The 21,412-nt window shown below is 41.5% G+C and overlaps 1 protein-coding gene across 1 annotated transcript in view; it reads left to right on the top strand.

Moving 5' to 3' along the window:
• Nucleotides 1-21,053, top strand: part of LOC140188796 (tumor necrosis factor receptor superfamily member 5-like) — a 43,073-nt gene extending 22,020 nt beyond the window's left edge. Inside the window, exons 6-10 of the mRNA XM_072245444.1 lie at nucleotides 1,030-1,123; nucleotides 7,360-7,532; nucleotides 9,910-9,935; nucleotides 13,053-13,125; nucleotides 17,634-21,053. Of these exons, the coding sequence (XP_072101545.1) occupies nucleotides 1,030-1,123; nucleotides 7,360-7,532; nucleotides 9,910-9,935; nucleotides 13,053-13,115 (356 nt within the window). The 3' untranslated portion in view covers nucleotides 13,116-13,125; nucleotides 17,634-21,053. The remainder of the gene's footprint in view (nucleotides 1-1,029; nucleotides 1,124-7,359; nucleotides 7,533-9,909; nucleotides 9,936-13,052; nucleotides 13,126-17,633) is intronic.
• The last annotated feature ends 359 nt before the right edge of the window (nucleotides 21,054-21,412 follow it).

The raw sequence follows: 21,412 nt of genomic DNA, 5'->3' as shown, positions 1-21,412 counted from the left end.
GGAATGGCGTTTGGATTTGCATTTTAAGCAGCTAACTCATTCCACTTCCCATTTTTACGCACTTTTGGGCAGTCCTGATCTTCAGCTGCTATTTCCATTTTACTGTTTGACCACAAAGTCTGAGTTTTCCCTTGATCTGTTCCAGTTGTTTGTTGAATGGGTCCATATAAGACCATGAGACATAAGAGCAGAATTAGGCCATTCGGTCGACGGGTCTAAAAAGCACTGACATAGCAAGAATTGTATATGTACTTGTAATTAATGTACTAAGATCTAGATATAAGACATAGGAGCAGAATTAGGCCATTTGGACCATTGGGTCTGCTACGCCATTCCTTCATGGTTGATTTACTATCCCTTTCAACCCCATTCCCTGGTAACCTTTGATGCCCTTACTAATCAAAAACCTATCAACCCCTCTTTAAATATACCCAATGACTTGGCCTCTACAGCCATCTGTGGCAATGAATTCCCCAGATTCACCACCCTCTGGCTAAAGAAATTCCTCCTCATCTCTGATATCATTATTACTTTGGAATTGCCTTATCTGCTCTCTTCTCTCACTGTTATTCCAAAGTCTGAGCAAATTCTTCAGCCGACAGAGGCCCACACACTATTCCTCCATTAGCAAAGGAATACACGATAGCCTGTTCCTTTCCTGTGCTGCTCGGAGCTGGGAGTGTTATTTGTACGGTGGTGTGACCGAGAAGCATGGGTATATTCCTAGACCCTAGTAACTGACTGAAGCTAGTTGTGGGTGTTAAAACAGATTCAAAAAATATTTGCTCCTAAACACTGAGAATTACTCAGTGAGGTGGATTCTTTGGCATTTTCAACATGCTACAGGTGACAACTTCATAACAGTTGAAAGTGGAAGTGTCAAAAATGCACTTCTATTTGTTTCATTGTTCACATGTGAAGAAAGTTAACCATTTGAAGAGGAGTGTGAAAAGAAGTAACAAGATCTATCTGACACTGGTACTATAGGCTCTACAAGTTACCCACAATGACATTGATTCTCTGTTTCAGGAACACCTTTCAAAGATACAGTGTGTGAGAAATGTCCTCACGGAATGTTTTCAAGCAAAGCTTCAACAACTGAAGAGTGTAAGAACTGGACAATGTAAGTACTTTAAACTCCATGGTATCCATGTTCAGAAAGTACCACCTCTTGTTGGTTTTTCCCAAAATTTTCTTTCCTTTTGTCCTAACCCATCAAGGAAGAGGCAACACAGCGACCATGCCAGGATCGCTAGACTCAAAAACAGTTATTTCCCCCAAACTGTCAGGCCGATCAACACCTCCCCACATTAACCCAATCCACCACTCCCCACACTACATCACCCAGCATCACTTTATGTACGTATAATCAGTCTGTGTATATAACAGTTACTTATACATTGTGTTTTGTAGGATTGCTTTTATATTTATAGTTATTGTGGGTTTTTGTGGTTTTTTAAAATTATGTTCTTTAAGAATGTTAGTGGCTTTTGGGTTTAGGATATTTACATTTATTAATTGACTTTGGCTACCAGTCTTCACATCTGAAAATGCATTGTAGATTTAACTTGGAGTGCAGCTCTGAACAATGGGTTCCTAAAAGCTGTGAATCCCAGTCCAGACAATGCTGATTAAAATCCATTTGGATGTCTGTGATGTGGATGCGAATCAGGAGGGGTGCTTGTTGTATGTAGTTTCAAAGAAAGCATTGTCCATACATTGTAAATGTGGAGTTATCTTTCACGTTTGGCACATAAAATATCTAGCCCCACGTTCGACCTGCTGACCTTTCAACACAAAACTGTCTCCATATGATGCCTGCTGTACCTTTTAAAGAAAGAAGCTGCTTTATATCTACCAGTAATTTTCTCCGGTGACTTCATTCACACAATAACAAAGAACATAAGACATCGGACAGAATTAGACAGTTCGGCCCACCAAGTCTGCTCTGCTGTTTCATGGCTGGTTTATTATCTCTGCCCTTGCCCAATCCCATTCTCTTGCCTTCTCCCCAGAACCTACTACATGGTAGAAAATGCTTGTCATTGAGGATTTTAACATGAAAGCGGATTGGGAAAACAGGACCTTAAGGGAGAGAATCTGTAGAATGTCTAAGGGATGGCTTTTTAGAACAGCTTGTTGTTGAGCCCACTAGGGGATCTGCTGTGCTGGATTGGGTGTTGTGCAATGATCTGGAGATGATAAGAGAGCTTAAGGTTAAGGAACCCTTAGGGAACAGTGATCATAATATGATCGAGTTCACATTGAAATTTGAGAGGGAAAAAATAAAATCTAATGTGTCGTTATTTCAGTGGAATAAAGGAACTTACAATGGCATGAGAGAGGAACTGGCCGAAGTTAACTGGAAAGGGACATTTTCAGGAAGGACAGCTGAGCAGCAATAGCTGGAGTTTCTGCAAAAAATGAGGGAAGTGCAAGGCAGATATATTCCAAATAAAAAGAAATTTTCAAAGGGAAGATGGACACTATTGTGGCTGACTAGTGAAGTCAGAGCCAAAGTAAAAGCGAAAGTATAGTAGTAGTAGTAGTCATACTTTATTGATCCTGGGGGAAATTGGTTTTCGTTACAGTTGCACCATAAATAATAAATAGTAATAGAACCATAAATAGTTAAATAGTAATATGTAAATTGTGCCAGTAAATTATGAACAGGACCAGCTTATTGGCTCAGGGTGTCTGACCCTCCAAAGGAGGAGTTGTAAAGTTTGATGGCCACAGGCAGGAATGACTTCCTATGACGCTCTGTGCTGCATCTCGGAGGAATGAGTCTCTGGCTGAATGTACTCCTGTGCCCACCCAGTACATTATGTAGTAGATGGGAGACATTGACCAAGATGGCATGCAACTTAGACAGCATCCCTCTTTCAGACACCACCGTGAGAGAGTCCAGTTCCATCCCCACAACATCACTGGCCTTACGGATGAGTTTGTTGATTCTGTTGGTATCTGCTACCCTCAGCCTGCTGCCCCAGTACACAACAGCAAACATGATAGCACTGGCCACCACAGACTCGTAGAATATCCTCAGCATCATCTGGCAGATGTTAAAGGACCTCAGTCTCCTCAGGAAATAGAGACGGCTCTGACCCTTCTTGTAGACAGTCTCAGTGTTCTTTGACCAGTCCAGTTTATTGTCAATTCGTATCCCCAGGTATTTGTAATCCTCCACCACATCCACACTGACCCCCTGGATGGAAACAGGGGTCACCGGTACCTTAGCTCTCCTCGGGTCTACCACCAGCTCCTTAGACTTTTTTACATTAAGCTGCAGATAATTGTCCTCACACCATGTGACAAAGTTTCCTACCGTAGCCCTGTACTCAGCCTCATCTCCCTTGCTGATGCATCCAACTATGGCAGAGTCATCCAAAAACTTCTGAAGATGACAAGACTCTGTGCAGTAGTTGAAGTCCGAGGTGTAAATGGTGAAGAGAAAAGGAGACAAGACAGTCCCCCGTGGAGCCCCAGTGTTGCTGATCACTCTGTCGGACACACAGTGTTGCAAGCACACCTACTGTGGTCTGCCAGTCAGGTAATCAAGGATCCATGATACCAGGGAAGCATCCACCTGCATTGCTGTCAGCTTCTCCCCCAGCAGAGCAGGGCAGATGGTGTTGAACGCACTGGAGAAGTCAAAAAAAAACATGGCCCTCACAGTGCTCGCTGGCTTGTCCAGGTGGGCGTAGACATGGTTCAGCAGGTAGACGATGGCACCCTCAACTCCTAGTCGGGGCTGGTAAGAGAGAGCATACAAGGAAGCCAGAGCTAGTGGGAAGTTGGAGGATTGGGGAGCTTTTAAAAACTTGCAGAAGGAAACTAAGAAGGTCATTCGGAAGGAAAAGGTGAATTATGAGAGGCAGCCAGCGACTAATATCAAAGAAGATACTAAAAGCTTTTTTAAGTATATAAAGGAGGGTAAGGGGATGTCACGTGATGACTTAGGATTGAGACGTGGAAATCCAGCTCTCCCGTAAAAAAAAATCAGCAAAGTACTGTTTAAACAAAGAAAAGTTAATAAATAGTTTTTGAAAACTACTTATAAACTAGTCAAGACTATTTTACGATATGCCTCGTAAACAGAAACAGAAGAAGACTGCCATTTTGATGACACCGCGAGATGGGAAGAAAAAAGGGCCTACTACAGCGATGGAACCTCAGTCTCAGGTTGGATCTCCTTCCGAGGAGACACATTTTATCTCTGGCGTTGAAGAACGGGGGCAATGGCAGCGGCAGCGATCCCTGGGAAGAAGAAGCGGGAATTGCGCATGCGTAAAGAAATAGGCATGCGCAAATCGGTACAAGTCGAACTACAGGAACTGACTGCCACTGAAAGTGAAAGTGACCTGGAATCGGAATCGGATTCCCCAGAGAATACGGATGAAAAAGAGGAGGAAGAAGGACAAGAAGAGATTAAAAGTAAAGGATATCGTGGAGACATAAGAGAGACTTTAGTGCAAATAATGCTTGAATTAAAAGGAATAAAAATAGAGGTTAAAAACATGAAGATTAGGTATGATAAAGCTATGAAAAGACAGGAGAAAACGGATAAGAAACTTGAAGTTGGAAAGAACAATGGAGGATACCATGATAGAGTGGAAAAAACAGAAAATGATATTCTTGCCTGGAAAACGGAAAGAGATCGGTCGTGGGAAAAAGTGGATGTGCTGGAAGATTTTAGTAGGCGAAATAATATTAAGAGTGTTGGTCTTAAGGTATAGAGGGAGATAATCCAATAGAATTTTTTTCAAAGATGGATCCCAGAAAATTTGCAAATGGAAGAGGAAGGTCGGTCAATTGAAATTGAACGGGCACATAGAGCTCTAAGATCAAAACCACAACACGACCAAAATCCGTGATCAATTTTAATAAAATGTTTAAGATTTCAAGACAAAGAAAGGATTCTACAGGCGGCTGCCCAAGCTGCCAGGAACAGAAAAGGACCATTGATGATAGAAGGGAAGAAAATTTTTTTCTACCCTGACATAAGTTATGAACTTTTGAAGAGAAGGAAGGAATTCAACCCAGTGAAAAAAGTCCTATGGGATCATGGTTATCAATTTGTACTGCGCTATCCTGCAACCTTGAAGATTCTTTTGGCTGGCGGAGGAAAAAGATTTTTTAATGATTACCGGATGGCGGAGGAGTTTGTGCGAGAATCTTTGAGTATTCACCAGACACAAGAAGAAATCTAGGGGAGCGAGATGGATTAAAGATGAAGGCTGGGACAGGGAATAGACTTGGTGGATTTTTAAAGGCTGAAGAATATATAAATATATTATTAATTATATGATAGAGGGGAAGAAATGTAAAAGTTTGAGGAATATTAGTTGAGAATAGTGACATTAAAGTTTTTTTTTATATATAATTTTTTTTGTTATGGGGAGCTGGAAGAAATACTGACCAATCGCTACGGGATTCATGTGTGCAATCGTGGCGACAGCCATGACCCGCAAAATGGATGGGGGTAGTGTTGTGGTTTTTTTTCACTCACAACATTAGTAGGGGGGTATTTTGTTACTTTTTATATTTTATCTATCTTTTTTTTTGCCTGGGTGATTGGGGGGGAAACAAATAGCAACATGGTGAAGTTTAAAGAGATTCTCCAAGGAACTATGAGAGTTGAGATGTTAAGTAATGTTTTAGATTGGAGTAATTTTGTTAAGAATAATGACTAACTTATTGAATTTTTTGAGTTTTAATGTTAATGGGTTTAACAGACCGGTGAAAAGAAAAAGAATTTTAACACATATTAAGAAAGTGAAGGTAGATATAGCCTTCTTACAGGAAACACACTTAACAGAAACAGCACATCAGAAATTAAAGAGAGACTGGGTGGGAAGTGTTATTGCAGCTTCATTTAATTCAAAAGCGAGGGGAGTAGCAATTTTGATCAATAAAACGTTACCAATTATAATACAAAATGTAATAACTGATTCTGCGGGGAGATATTTGATTATACACTGCCAACTCTTTTCTGAATTATGGACTTGCATGAATATTTATGCACCAAATGAAAATGATGCAAAATTTATACAAGAAGCCTTTTTGAATTTGGCTGATGCACATGATAAAATATTAATAGGTGGAGACTTTAACTTTTGTCTAGACCCAGTCTTAGATAGATCAACCAAGGCTGTTACAAAATCGAAAGTAGTAAAACTAACCTTATCATTGACGAAAGATTTAAATTTGATTGATATATGGAGAAGAATTAACCCCAAAGAAAGAGACTATTGGTTCTATTCTAATAGACATATAACTTGCTCAAGGATAGATTTTTTTCTATTATCAATGAATAATCACGACAGAGTGAAAAATATGGAATATAAAGCGAAAATATTGTCAGATCATTCTCCTTTATTAATGACAACAATAATGACGGATAAGGAAGAAGCGACTTATAGATGGAGATTTAATTCAATATTATTAAAATGTCAAGATTTTTGTGATTTTATGAAAAAACAGATCCAATTTTTTTTGGATACAAACTCTCATTCAGTTGATGATAAATTTGTACTATGGAATGCGATGAAAGCATATTTGAGGGGTCAGGTAATAAGTTATACTTCTAAAATTAAGAAGGAATATATGGTAGAACTAGACCAATTGGAAAAAGAAATTACAAAATTAGAAAAAGAATCTCAAAGACATATGGTAGAAGAAAAACAAAGACAACTTGTCAGTAAGAAGCTACAATACGCTTCAGACATATCGAATAGAAAAAACAATCATGAGAACTAGGAGTTCTTCAGCTACCTCACTTCTCCTGTCTGTTTACATTCAGACTGGCCATTTTTAACTGCCGTCCCTCTCTTCCCTTTCCATTTATTTATATACTAGGGTCCTTTGGTCATTTCCCAACAGACCAAACTGTATGCCATTACCTAAACTTTACAACATTTCAACACATTACACAGGCAAAGGAACTCAACTGCCCCTTAATGTCTACATTACTTTATCACATCAGGTTTTCTGTTTTACCTGGGAGTTTTATTAGTTCTTTATTGTCATTCAAAAGTCAACACTTGCACAGTGGATGCACCTTATGTGAGTCAGAAGGTCGTGGGTTCAAGTCCAATTTCCAAGATTTGTGCCCCGAATCTAAGCTGACGTTCCAGCGCAGTGTCTCAGGAGAGATGTTAAACCAAGGCCTTGTCTGCCCACTCAGATGGAAGTGAAGGATCCTGCAGGTCTTTGACAGTTGACCTCTTTCTGATCAACTGGGGTTGCAATGGGATTTCAATAACAGATGAAGTGTAATAGATTTATTATAATTAAACTTAGAGCAACTATCGCGGGTGCTTGTATGGATTTATGTTTTCTCTGCGTCTTCCCCAGATGTGAAACGCTCAAACTTAAACAGGTTGAAGCAGGGAGCGCTGAAGCTGACGTGAAGTGTGAAGCAGAGTCCAACATGAAAATTGCAGTTCCTGTTGTGACTATTGCTGTGGTTGTAATTCTGTCTGGTATCGTGGCAGGTGTTTTGTGGAAGAAACACAAAGATAAACCAGGTATGTGATTGAGTTACTGTGTGCATAGAACATAGAATATTACAGCACAGTACAGGCCCTTTAGCCCATGATGTTATGTTGACCTTTTAACTTTCTCTAAAATCAATCCAGCCCTTTCCTCCTACTTAGCTCTCTTTTTTTCAGATTCAGATTTATTTATTTATTTACCACATGTACGTAGAAGCTTACTGTGAAATGCATCATTTGCTTTAACAATGGGAGCCTGCAAGTGTCACCACACATTCCGATGCCAGTACAGCTTGCCCACAATGTTCAACACAACAACAACGTAACATAATACAGAACAGCACAAGCAGCAACAACAACAGAACAAAACAAGACAACAACAGCCAAACAAGCCACCGTCCCAACCTCCCACCCCATAACACACAGAGGCTCCAACCCCCGGACAAACCACATCCTGGCCTCCAGGTCTTGGCTCCAGACCCTCAAACTCACAGATATTGGACTTCCAACCTCCAATCTCTGGCTCAGACTCCCAAACTTCCAGGCATCAGGCGCCAGGTCTCCAACCTCTAATCTCTGGCCAGGACTCACTGCCTACCTCCTAACTTGTTGAGCTTTGGACTTCAATCTTCAGCTGTGCCCTCTGGACCACTGATCTCTGGGTGTCAACCGCAAGGCTTGCCAATCACCCACTTGACCTTCGGGCCCAAACAAAACCATTTTCCAGGATCGTTAACTTTCAGCATTTTGGGCCTCGGCTTCTAGCTTCACATGGATCTCCGGGGTGGTGGGCAGAGGTGTGTGGTGTAGCCAGCCCTCATGACTCCCCACCCATGCTGACCTCTGGCTTGGAATTTAGTGACCTGGGGATCGCTGGTCTCCTCGGCACCTGTTAAACTGATCTGACCCAAAGTCCATATCAGTGGCCTTCGACCACGCAGCGATCCAACCTAAACGCGGAAAACCAACTCGTGCCGCTGACCCTTCATTCTCCCGCATACCTGTCCCTAAATCCTAACTGAACCTCTGAAGCTCCACGCTATCCTCAAGCTATACATACAAACCTAAAAAGAAACTACAGTGTGAACCGTGACATCGCTAGACATCGCACCTCACGGCAACTTGACACAAAAGCTAGCTCCTACCCCTGACACTTCATTTACTGTGCCTGATGTCCAACCCTGTCCCTGTCTTTGTCCCTGAACCCTAACCTGACCCCCAACTCCCCACACTATCCCAAACTCCACTGCTACAGACCTATATAGATAATTGACACACATCACGGCCCAGCACCATCCTGAACGTAAGATGTCCGCTCATCCTCTGCTGAAATCCTCAGTCACGTCTTTGCTACTTTTACACCGCTGCCCTACTTGCTGATTAACATTAGCTCCTGCTATAAGTTCTCTTCAACTTTTAAATTTTAACACTTTCTTTCAAGTCCTTCCCTGGCCTTGCTCAAGCCCTATTCCTTCCCTTCAATCTTATGCAATCTTGCAATCTCAAAATTCCTGATCTCCCAATCATCCCTGAATTTACCATCCACCAGTCCTCTAATGTGTGGAATTTCTTCCCGGAATCTATCTATCCTTGATGTTCTCCAACAGATTTACCTCTGTGATCCTGCTGATATATTGTTACAAATTATTGTTACAAATATCAGTGTGTCAGTTTTTCATTGATTCTATTGTATTTCTTTGTTCCACTGAATGCCTGCAAGAAAATGAATGGTGACATAGATGTACTATGATAATAAATTTACTTTGAACTTATTGTCTAATATGCCAGTATTTTTGTCAATAATCCAATTAAATTCTTCAGAATATCATTCCCAGTAAATTCCTGCTCTGATTCATTAGCCTTTAATTCTGATGCATGTGGAGAAAGTGGCTCCAAGTTTAAAAGGAGTGGGATAAGATGGAAATGTTGTGCACAAGCCCCACACCAGGTAGAACATGGAGAGAGTCCATGAAGATGAACATCCACCAATCTTAACAGCACTGGCCATTTAGGCTTGTTGGGCTCTGCTGCTGTGGTTATGCCAATAGACTTCCAACATTTCAGACTTTGCGGAAACCTCTCGAACATTTTGTATACCATAGTATTAACATGATCAGAACGTAGCTGCCCATTTTAAAATGGGTCCCATCGGGCGGCGGTAGAATCTTTCATCAAACTGAAATGAGACAAAGGTAACTGTTGTAATGGCAATACTCTAGCTTCAGGCTGGTGATGTCACTTTGGTAAAACAATCTCCCACACACCATTCTTGTAGATCGATGCTAGAATGTAATTTGCTTTTTAAACTCCCATTAATTTCAAGTAAAAATATGGTAGAGCAAAGTAGAAATTAGGTAAATTAATTTCACAGTACTTTTTGTGGAAACCTCTGTGTTTGTGTTTTTGATAGGTAACCGGAACTTTGGAGACACCAGGGTAAGTACATAATATCTCTCCAATATTTAAAGGACACGTGCAATAAATTGTAATTCCTGCAGAATTAATATTGACAACAGAATGCAAACAGACTGCAATTTAATTCAAATAATGTCATGTTATGTTTTCCCTGCACATTTTTTTTATCTTGAAACTGAATAATTTCACCAGTTGCAAACCATGTTGAAGGGTAATATCAGCTGATAGTACCTGAAGTGTTAAGTGATTAAGTACCGAGGTTACTAATAAGGCCATAAGACATGGGGCTGAATTAGGCCATTCAGCTCATTGAGTCTGCTTCACCATTCACCATCGTTGACTTATTTTCCATCTCATTGGAAGATTGTGAACATTTTTGGTCCCCAAATCTCAGAAAACATCCAGGGTTGAAAGGATTAACATGTGAGGTGAGTTTGATGGCTCTGGACTGTGCTTTCTGGAGTTTAGAAGAATGAGGGGAGATCTCATTGAAAGTTACTGAATGTTGAAAGGCCTAGACAGAGTGGATGTGGAGAAAATGCTTCCTATAATGGGGGAGTGGAAGACCAGAGGGTAAGGCCTGAGACTGTTTGGATGTCCCTTCAACAGAGATGAGGAGAAATTTCTTTAGCCAGAGTGTAGTGAATCTGTAGAGGCAAGTCATTGGAGATATTTAAAATGAAGGTTGATAGGTTCTTGATTAGTAAGGGTGTCAAATGTTATAGAGAGAAGGCAGGAGAATGGGGCTAAGAGGGAAAATAAATCAGCCATGATCAAAAGCTTGATGGACATAGGAAATTCTGTTCCTGTGTCTCATGGTCTTGTAGACACTAGCTGAGATGATGTGACGTGTCTGGTGTGGTGGGGAGGAGTAATGACCTGGTGTAATGTTGGGGGGCCAGTGCTGCACAGTGTGGTTGGCAGGACCAGGGCTGATGAGGAAGAGTATGGATGATAAGACAGGATGCTTTCAGGTAAGATGTCATTGGTGATATTGATTGATAGATATTTCTGTTTTGGGCTGGTGAAGTCCCAGATATACATGATGAGAATGTGGAATGTGGGACAACACTTGGTGTCTAATGTGAAGATGGAGAGTGACATGGAAAGTGATTTGAGATGATCATGGAAGTTGTTTCGACTGTCAGTTGCTTCAGGAGTGTTTGTCTCTACTAATGGAACAATAATAGATATCACAGTAATCGAGGCTGATTTAACGACGATGTCCATGAAGGAATATTTCTAGTGAATGCAGCAGGCCAGGCAGCATCTCTAGGAAGTGGTACAGTCGACGTTTCGGGCAGAGACCCTTGTAGGGACTAACTGAAAGAAGAGCTAGTAAGAGATTTGAAAGTGGGAGGCGGAGGAGGAGATCCGAAATGATAGGAGAAGACAGGAGGGGGAAGGATGGAGCCAAGAGCTGGACAGTTGATTGGCAAAAGGGATATGAGAGGATCATGGCACAGGAGGCCCAGGGAGAAAGAAAAGGGGGAGGGGGGAAGCCCAGAGGATGGGCAAGAGGTATAGTCAGAGGGACAGAGGGAGAAAAAGGAGAGAGAGAGAAAAAGAATGTGTGTATAAAAATAAATAACGGATTGGGTACGAGGGGGAGGTGGGGCATTAGCGGAAGTTAGAGAAGTCGATGTTCATGCCATCAGGTTGGAGGCTACCCAGACGGAATATAAAGTGTTGTTCCTCCAACCTGAGTGTGGCTTCATCTTTACAGTAGAGGAGGCCATGGATAGACATATCAGAATGGGAATGGGACGTGGAATTAAAATGTGTGGCCACTGGGAGATGTTGCTTTCTCTGGCAGACAGAGCGTAGGTGTTCAGCGAAACGATCTCCCAGTCTGCGTCAGGTCCCGCTAATATACAGAAGGCCACATCGGGAGCACCGGACGCAGCACATCACCCCAGCCAACTCACAGGTGAAGTGTCGCCTAACCTGGAAGGACTGTCTGGGGCCCTGAATGGTAGTGAGGGAGGAAGTATAGGGGCATGTGTAGCACTTGTTCCGCTTACAAGGATAAGTGCCAGGAGGGAGATCGGTGGGGAGGGATGGGGGGGACGAATGGACAAGGGAGTCGCGCAGGGAGCGATCCCTGTGGAAAGCGGTGGGGGGGGGTGGGAAAGATGTGCTTAGTGGTGGGATTCCGTTGAAGGTGGCGGAATTTACGGAGAATTATGTGTTGAATCATTTCACTGAACACCTACGCTCTGTCCGCCAGAGAAAGCAGGATCTCCCAGTGGCCACACATTTTAATTCCACGTCCCATTCCCATTCTGATATGTCTATCCACGGCCTCCTCTACTGTAAAGATGAAGCCACACTCAGGTTGGAGGAACAACACCTTACATTCTGTCTGGGTAGCCTCCAACCTGATGGCATGAACATTGATTTCTCAAACTTAAGCTAATGCCCCACTTCCCCCTCGTACCCCATCTGTTACTTATTTTTATGCACACATTCTTTCTCTCACTCTCTCCTTTTTCTCCCTCTGTCCCTCTGACTATACCCCTTGCCCATCCTCTGGGCTTCCCCCCTCCCCCTTTTCTTTCTCCCTACGCCTCCTGTCCCATGATCCTCTCATATCCCTTTTGCCAATCAACTGTCCAGCTCTTGGCTCCATCCCTCCCCCTCCTGTCTTCTCCTATCATTTCAGATCTCCTCTTCCTCCTCCCACTTTCAAATCTTTTACTAGCTCTTTCAGTTAGTCCTGACGAAGGGTCTCAGCCCAAAACGTCGACTGTACCTCTTCCTAGAGCTGCTGCCTGGCCTGCTGCGTTCTCCAGCTACTTTTATGTGTGTTGCTTGAAATTCCAGCATCTGCAGAATTCCTCGTGTGAAGAAATATTTCTCAAACATAGTTCAGCTGATGGAGGAAGGCAGAGATGTTACCAGCCAATGGGCCTGCAGGTGACCGAAGATGAAATGATGAGAGTTCTGCCCACGTCGGGAACCACAGAGTCCTTGTGCCATTTATGATAATGATGAGTCAGTGTAGGACATCATAAAGGAAATATCATGTTACATTCATTCTCATAGACAGTGTGACAAAACAATGACAAATCAAATACCACTTACAAAATGTGATTTTCTAAACTGCTGATTGTAATAATTTGTTTACCTCTGCAGAATCACAATGGATATGAGCTGACGACTGAGCCTCTCAACACTTCAGAACAAGGCACCGTGTAAAGTGGGAGAAGTGAGTATGTTCAAGCAACCTCTCAAATATTTCACACAGCACATCTGGTATTTTTTGCAGTTTTTATATTGTATCTGACTCATGTCAGCGTTGCAGTGGCTGCATTAAGTGTATCTTAAACTGAATTTTTCACATATAGGCAAATAAATTTTGACAAATCGGTCTACTGGAGAAGGAAATGCTAAGAACAATAGTCAGCTCAAACGTCTCCTCTGTGACAGGTTCTCTCCTTGTTGAAAAGCTCAATAATTCATCCTAATACCAGTGCGGTTGCAACGATTTCACTATAATTATGACTTAATGCGATAGTAGAAACTAACAGCATCAAATTTTATATATATTGCCATCTGAGTGCCAGTCAGAAGAGTTGGCAATATTTCCCAAAGGTGGAAATACATACTTGGAGGCCAAGTCATTGGGTATTTTAAAGCGGAGGTTGATAGCTGCTTGATTAGTAAGGGTGTCCAAGTGTGTAAGGAGAAGGCAGGAGAATCCGACTTGATAGATTAATAATTGTCCTACTTTCTGTGCCATTTCTGCATTTCAGAAACAGAAATATGATTCCGCTACCTCACAATAATAATACACATAAATATGTACTCCCATTGTAAAAAAATTACCAAACTAAGGCGACTTGAATGTGTGGAAATCACAACGGTAAAAATGCATTTTAAACATAAGCAGCCAGAAGATCAATAATCTGTTACTTCAGTCAACCTTAAAAGGGTGGTGTGCATCTTTTTTTCAGGCAAACTTATAATTTGTGTAAGTCTTTAAATTGTATGTAATTTACACTTATCACAGATGGAAATTCCAGTAGTCCTAAAGATTCTTTCTTATAAGCAATTCTGTTTGAAAGAAAACCCAGAAATGAAAAATGCTGGAACTCTGAAAAGTAATTCCATAACTTGTTTAACCTGTTGTGTAAATCAATTTCAGTGCTGGTTATTAAAGCAGGTGAGATCATTTGGTCTCTTAATCCTGTTGGAATATTTCAGATCCAACATTCCACAATTCCTTTTCCCTGGCCTTTCCCGTAATCTCTCAATCTTAAAAAATCCACAAGAACTCTGCCCACATGGAGTTCCATAGACTCAGTCTGCCAAAAGAAACTCTTCCTCATCTCAGTTTCAAATGTAACCCTCATTTCTGAGACCATGCTCTCCGGTTCTGGACTCTCATTAGAGAGGAAACATCCTCTGAGCATTTATCATCTCTAACCCTCATCAATTAATTATTTCATTTAGATTGCCTATCGTTCTTCCAAACTCCAGCTTGCTTAACTGTTTCTGAAAGGACCATCCTTCCACACCAGGGATCAAACAAGTGACACCATCTTTGACATATCACCAGTAAAATTATGTGTTCCCTTAAACAGAAGGGCCAAAACTTTGCAATGTTGTAAATGTGGTCTCACTAGCACTTGGTACATTAACAGTAAGACTTGCCTATATTGATATTCCATCTTATAAGGGTTATAATTCCAAGAACACTTGCCTGCTGTTTTTTTGTGTTTTGTACACAATGATCCCTGAATCCCTTTCCCTGCAACTTTCTGCATTTAGATAATTCCCTTTTATTTTGTTCTATCTTCCAAAATGAAGGAGTTCACTTTTCCAAATTTTACTCCATTTCACAGTTTTCTCTATAAACTGTTTCTATCTTTGTCACAATTTGCCTGCCACATATTTGTAATTCTTTGCACATTTGGCTATTGTACATTCACATTTTCTCCAACTCCCTAATTTGTATCATAAGCAGTTGTGGTTCCATCTCTAACACTTTTGGTACTCCAGTGGCCACAGGAATTATAATTAAACCGTAATAACTAATCAGATGCCTCCGGGAGTTCCAAATAAAACTCACCTTCTGGTTGAGACTTTCTTGAAATTCCTACATCAGTAATGGACACTATTGGAGAGTGTTCTTAGGACAGGATTTAAGAGTATTTGGAAATACTTGTTAGGGATTGTCAGCATGGCTTTGTGAGGGCCAGCTCATGCCTCACTCGCCTGACTGAGTTTTTGGAGGAAGTTGCAAAACGAATTGATGAAGGTAGAGCACTGATGTGGATTTTTAGTAATGCCTTAGACAAGATTCTGCATGTTAGGCTCATCCAGATAGCCATGAGGCATGGGATTCATGGAAACTGGGCTGCATGGATTCAGGATTGGCATGTCCACAGAAGGCAGAGGGTAGTAGTATGGAGTGTATTCTTCCCAGCAGTTGGTGACTGGTATTACTATGCAGGGATCTGTTCTGGGAACCCTACACTTTGTGTTTTTATAAATGAGTTTATGTAAGAAAAAGCAGGGTGAATTAGTAAGCTTGCAGATGACATGAAGGCTGGAGGTGCTCTGGATGGTGTCAAAGGTTGTTGTAGCTTATAATGGGATGTGAAGTTGGGTGGAGAAGTGCCAGATGAAGTTCATTAAGAAAAGTATGAAATTATACACTTTGGAAGATTGAACTTAAAGGCACTCTTCTTCTTCTTGTGCCCTTACTTTCCAGTAGAGCATAGACCATCAAAAACCTCCCTTGGAGTTCCTCAATGTTTCTGTAATCTATTGTATCCACTATACAAGGGATTGGCCTATACAGCTTCACCAGAGCCCTGTTGGTCAGCATTACCGTTTTCCACCTCTCAAAGGCAACTTGAATTCACAGTACATGGTTATTGACACGATTCTTAGCAGTGTTGAGGAACAGAGGGATCTTGGGGTCCAGATCCATAGATCCCTCAAGGTTACAGTTCAAGTTGATAAGGTTGATTAAGCCATATTCAAAATAAGATCGTAAGACATAGGAGCAGCATTAGACTGTTTGGCTCATCGAGTCTGCTGTGTCATTCCGTCATGGTTGATTTATCATCTCTGTCAAGCCCATTCTCCATCCTACTCCTCATAACCTTTGAAACCCTTACTAATCATGAACCCATTAACCTCTGCTTCAGATATACTCAATGACTTAGCCTGCACAGTGATCTGTGCAATGAATTCCACAGATTCACCATGTGAAATCTGTTTCATTCCTTTGCTGTTTCCTCACTGCCCATAACTGGTTTTCTGGTCTCATTTTTTAACTACTGTCTGCTCACTTGAAGCACTGTCTTCCTTTTATATACCCTTGCTATGATATTCCTTAATAATTTGTCCTCAGTGTATTTTCTATTGCCAATATCATCCTCCTTTGCTGGATTCTGCATTTATCCCAATTTTCAGGTCTACCACTAACTTTTGCTTCCTTGTGTGTTTCTTCTTCCAACTTAATGTTCTCCTGAACTTTGTTGGTTGGTCATATTCCATTTAGCTCTTCTTTAGAATCTGCTCTCCTTATTGGGAAACATTGTAACGTGTCTGTTTTCATCAGCCCCATATTATCAACATGCATCAAATTCATGGACAAGGAGAGAAAGGATTGTACACAGTAGTGCAGAAGGAGTTAATTGGAATCGACATTGGTGAATTTAGCTGGCCTTCAGTAGACCAATACAGGTTTCCCCCCCTACCCGAAAGTAGAGTGTTCTCATGAAACCTTTCGTAAGCTGAAATGGTGTAAAGCGAAGAAGCAATTACCATTAATATGTATGGGAAAAATTTTTGAGCATTCCCAGACCCAAAAAATAACCTACCAAATCATACCAAATAACATACAAAACCTAAAATAACACTAACATACAGTAAAATCAGGAATGATATGATAAATACACAGCCTATATAAAGTAGAAATAATGTATGTACAGTGTAGTTTCACTTAGCAGGATCGGGATTTAGCCAAAAACCGATTTGTAGAAAAAAAATCGGCACGTACACACATGCGCACACATCTGCCCGTACAAGCTTCACGGTCATGGTAGTCCTTCTCAGGGTAAACACAAGTTTAAAGCGGGCACCTTTTTTTTTGTAAAAGGGAAAATCCTCTTTGGATTTCTTTCGGTTAGCGAAAACAGGTACTAATGTAGGTCTTTAGTAAGCGCGGTAGCGAAAGCGAACTTTCGTAAAGCGGGGACACCTGTAAAACAGAAAATGTTAGGAAACTTGCAGGTGAACAACATCTGTGTAAAGAGAGACAGTTAATGTGTTAATGAGGAGCGGTTAACACTTCATCAGCATGTTAATGCACACAAAATGCTGGAGGAACTCGGCAGGTCTGACAGCATCTATGGAAAGGAGTAAACCCAGGATGAAATCTCCACTCAAAAGGTTGACTGTTTATTCCTTTCCACAGATGCTAGAGGTGAGATCCTCTAGTATTTTGTGTGTGTTTGTCTGGATTTCCAGCACCTGCAGGATCTCTTGTGTTATTAACATGTTAACCCTGTATCCATGGATGCTGCTTTCTACCAAGTGTTTCTGACATTTTGTGCTTTGGTTTCCAGATGTTCAGCATTTGCATTATGTTTTATTTTTGACACAATGTTTTTATTTAAAGCTTAAGATATGAATGCACAGTTTGAGGTTAACTCTTCAGAATATTTACAATACCTGACATATGACATTTATTTGCAGATCATGAGAAACAGCCTGAAACGGACTATAATTCCATTCCAGTCTCCAAGATGGCCCAAATGTTTCATTCTCCGTGAAAAATATGGACTTCACATAATATACACTAGTTGTGCACTGAACTTGGAATCACAAAATATTCAACTTCAAATAACCAGTCGCAAATCTCTAAGCACTCATGTGAAAGAAGTAAATTCATTTTAAGTGAATATCAGAAAGAATTTTGATGGACATATAAAAAGGAAGGAGATGGCTGAGATAAGCGTGGAATCTGATCCTGGTAAATTAATGACAGGAAGCAAAGAAGTGACAAATAGATATTTTTCTTACATCTGTCTTTTCAGCGAGAATACAGCTTATATCCCTCGGATTACAAATGGGTTAATTTAAGGTAACATGGAGGAAGTGGTGTGCGACACAGAAGCAAAGAACTCCACAGCTCCAGTGAGTGAGATACAATTCCCACCATTGTCTGTAAGGAGTTTGTACGTTCTCTCCGTGACCATGTTTGGGTTTTCTTCGGGTACTCCCTTTTCTTCCACATTCCAAAATTGACGGACAAATTAGTAAATCATTGCCTTGCTGTGTGCTGGCTCCAGAAGCGTGGGAATGTGTTTGGGCTGTCCCAGTGCATCCTTGGAACGTGTTGGTCATTGGTGTAAACAGTGCAGGTTTCGGTGTTTCAATGTACATGTGACAACTAAAGCTAATCTTTAAAATCCCAATCACAATGGACAGAATGTCAGAGAAGCTCAAGTGACTACATGGAGACCAGTTGGAGCAGCAGTCCCCAACCACTGGGCCGCGAGGAAACGCTATGATTTGGCGATAGGAGTCAGCTGCACCTTTCCTCATTCCCTGTCACGCACCGTTGAGCTTGATCGCATGCGAGGTCATTACGCACGTGTCATCCATGTCAGCGCGGGAAGGAGATCAACTCCTCGAGCTGGCAAATGACGGCAGGCTGAAAAGTATGTTTGACATAACATCTCTGCCGGCATTCTGGATCAAAGTCAAGGCTAAATATCCTGAGATAGCCACGAAAGCACTGAAAACGTTGCTTTCATTTCCAACATTTTTCTGCGAAGTGGAGTTTTCTGCAATGAATACAGCGAAAACGAAGCTGCGGAATAGACTGGACACAAGGAACCCCCTTCGAGTATTGCTGTCTCCCGTCACCCCTCAATAGGACCGTCTTGTTGCAGGAAAACAAGCCCGGGCTCCCACTGATTCAGCGATATTGGTGTGTTGCAGTGATTTTATATGTTCATACGGGGAAAATATGTGCTGTGTGTTTAATATTCAAACGTTACTTAAATGTTATGATGCTATTGACATATGTGACTTAGATAACCATATGACAATTACAGCACGGAAACAGGCCATCTCTGCCCTTCTAGTCCATGCCGAACGCTACTGTCACCTAGTCCTACCGACCTGCACTCAGCCCATAACCCTCCATTCCTTTCCTGTCCGTATACCTATCTAACTTTTCTTTAAATGATAATATCAAACCTGCATCTACCACTTTTACTGGAAGTTCGTTCAATACTTACTTCAAGCTCCCCTGTCCTCCCCTGATAATTGACTTATGGCTATATTCATGCGAGGAAAATATGCGCTGTGTGTTTAATATTAAATTCGTTAGATAAATCCTTTTTAGAAATGAAATTGAGTGTATTAGCCACTTATCACCTATATTCCGGTTATGATTAACACCCCCCCCCCCCCCGGAACAGAATCGCCAAAAACGATTTTGCAGAAAAAAAATCGACATGTACACGCATGCGCAGGTCACACATGCGCACTGGTGCCCGCACAAGGCTTCATGGTCATTGCAGTCTTTCTCGGGGTGAGCTCAATGTATTTGACTGCTACTCTTGTCCGTTGGCAACCCTACCGCCCCCCCCCCCACCCGATGTCGGCCGGTCCACAAATATTGTCAATATTAAACCGGTCCGCAGTGCAAACAAGGTTGGGATCCCCTGAGTTGGAGGATCCATTGGTTTTAAAGGAAAGGGCTGCAGAGATCATATACCTATTGGTTGAAAATTTCCAAACCTTCCTAAATTCCAGGGATTGGAGAGTCCTGGATTCCATTGTGTCTTATGATGTGGAAGGCCACAGAATTGTGATGTTGATTTTGGATATTGAATTGTACTGAACATTAAATAAAGCAAATTCTGATATGTCTTATCCACGGTCTCCTCTACTGTCAAGATGAAGCCACACTCAGGTTGGAGGAACAACACCTTATATTCCGTCTGGGTAGCCTCCAACCTGATGGCATGAACACTGACTTCTCCAACTTCTGTTAATGCCCCACCTCCCCTCCGTACCCCATCCGTCATTTATGAATTATTATTATTTTTCTCTCTCTCTCCTTTTTCTCCCTCTGTCCCTCTCACTATACTCCTTGCCCATCCTCTGGGCTTCCCCTCTTACCCCTTTCTTTCTCCCTAGACCTCCCATCCCATGATCCTCTCATATCCCTTTTGCCAATCAACTTTCCAGCTCTTAGCTCCATTCTTCCCCTTCCTGTCTTCTCCTATCATTTTGGATCTCCCCTCCCCATCCCACTTTCAAATCTCTTACTATTACTTATTTCAATTAGTCCTGACAAAGGGTTTCGGCCTGAAATGTCGACTGTACCTCTTCCTATAGATGCTGCCTGGCCTGCTGCGTTCACCAGCATTTTTTATATGTGTTGCTTGAAATTCCAGCATCTGCAGATTTCCTCGTGTTGACATTTTGACCTTTGTCTCAGTGGAGGTGTTTGGACATTCACAGATGTTCTGTTACTTATAATGGGCTCTCCTTGTTAAAGTGGAATTCTAAATGTATAAATGTATTCCAACAAAAGTAAATAGTGACATTGTAATTTCAGTGGATGACAGTGCGACATGGTACATCTTGGCCCAATTAAGCACTTGCCCCAATTAGTCAAAGTTTCATGGAAATAGTTAAAAAAGTGTAAAAAAAAAGACAAACTGAGTGACAAATTATGTATGTATTTCGATGAAATGCGGAGCAAATTTAACAATACCAATACTAGTATAGTACGATCAAATTGTTTGTTAGTTGCTCAGTTATTGACTGAGAAATTCAGAATGGCTACAAGGTGGAGGGAATCAATTGGGGCCCTTTAAATGGCCGACGGATTGGATGAGGACAACCAGTCAGGAGGGCTGGAATACAGGAGTATAAATACCACCGGAATAGACATACCCAGGCATCACCACTGATGAAGATGGCAGAATTTGTCATTGGAACATCAGTTATAATTGACACCTGCGCCTGGCTAGAAGCTCGAGAAGAGTTTATTAGTGTCACTGTAGTTATTGAAAGTGTACTGATTCACCAGCTGTTTATATTTGTACTTATGTTTACATAAACTCGATATGCTTTGAGTTCACCACAGAATGTCTCTCTGGTGTTTCGCGATCCCTCCCCCTTCCCTTCCCCTTTTCCCAATCGTGATTCCCCTCTCCCTGCTCCCTTCCCACTCTCAGTGCACAGCAGAGACCCACATCAGAATCAGGTTTATCAGAAGTCAAGAATTTTGTTTGCAGCAGTACAGTGCAATACATGAAATTACTACAGTGCCATGCAAAAGTCTTAGGCACCCTATATACATGTGCCTAAGACTTTTATTACAGTACTGTAAATTCACATTGCTTCTTTGAAAGGAGTCCCTCCCCTCCTGAATCTGAGATTATCACTTGCAAAGAAAGAGCTAAATTTGATTCCTCCTTGGTCGCTGCTCAACTGTACAATACAAA

This window comes from Mobula birostris, chromosome 27 (assembly GCF_030028105.1).
Source record: "Mobula birostris isolate sMobBir1 chromosome 27, sMobBir1.hap1, whole genome shotgun sequence".
Classification (NCBI taxonomy): domain Eukaryota; kingdom Metazoa; phylum Chordata; class Chondrichthyes; order Myliobatiformes; family Myliobatidae; genus Mobula; species Mobula birostris.
This window is presented reverse-complemented; position numbering and strand designations above follow the sequence as displayed.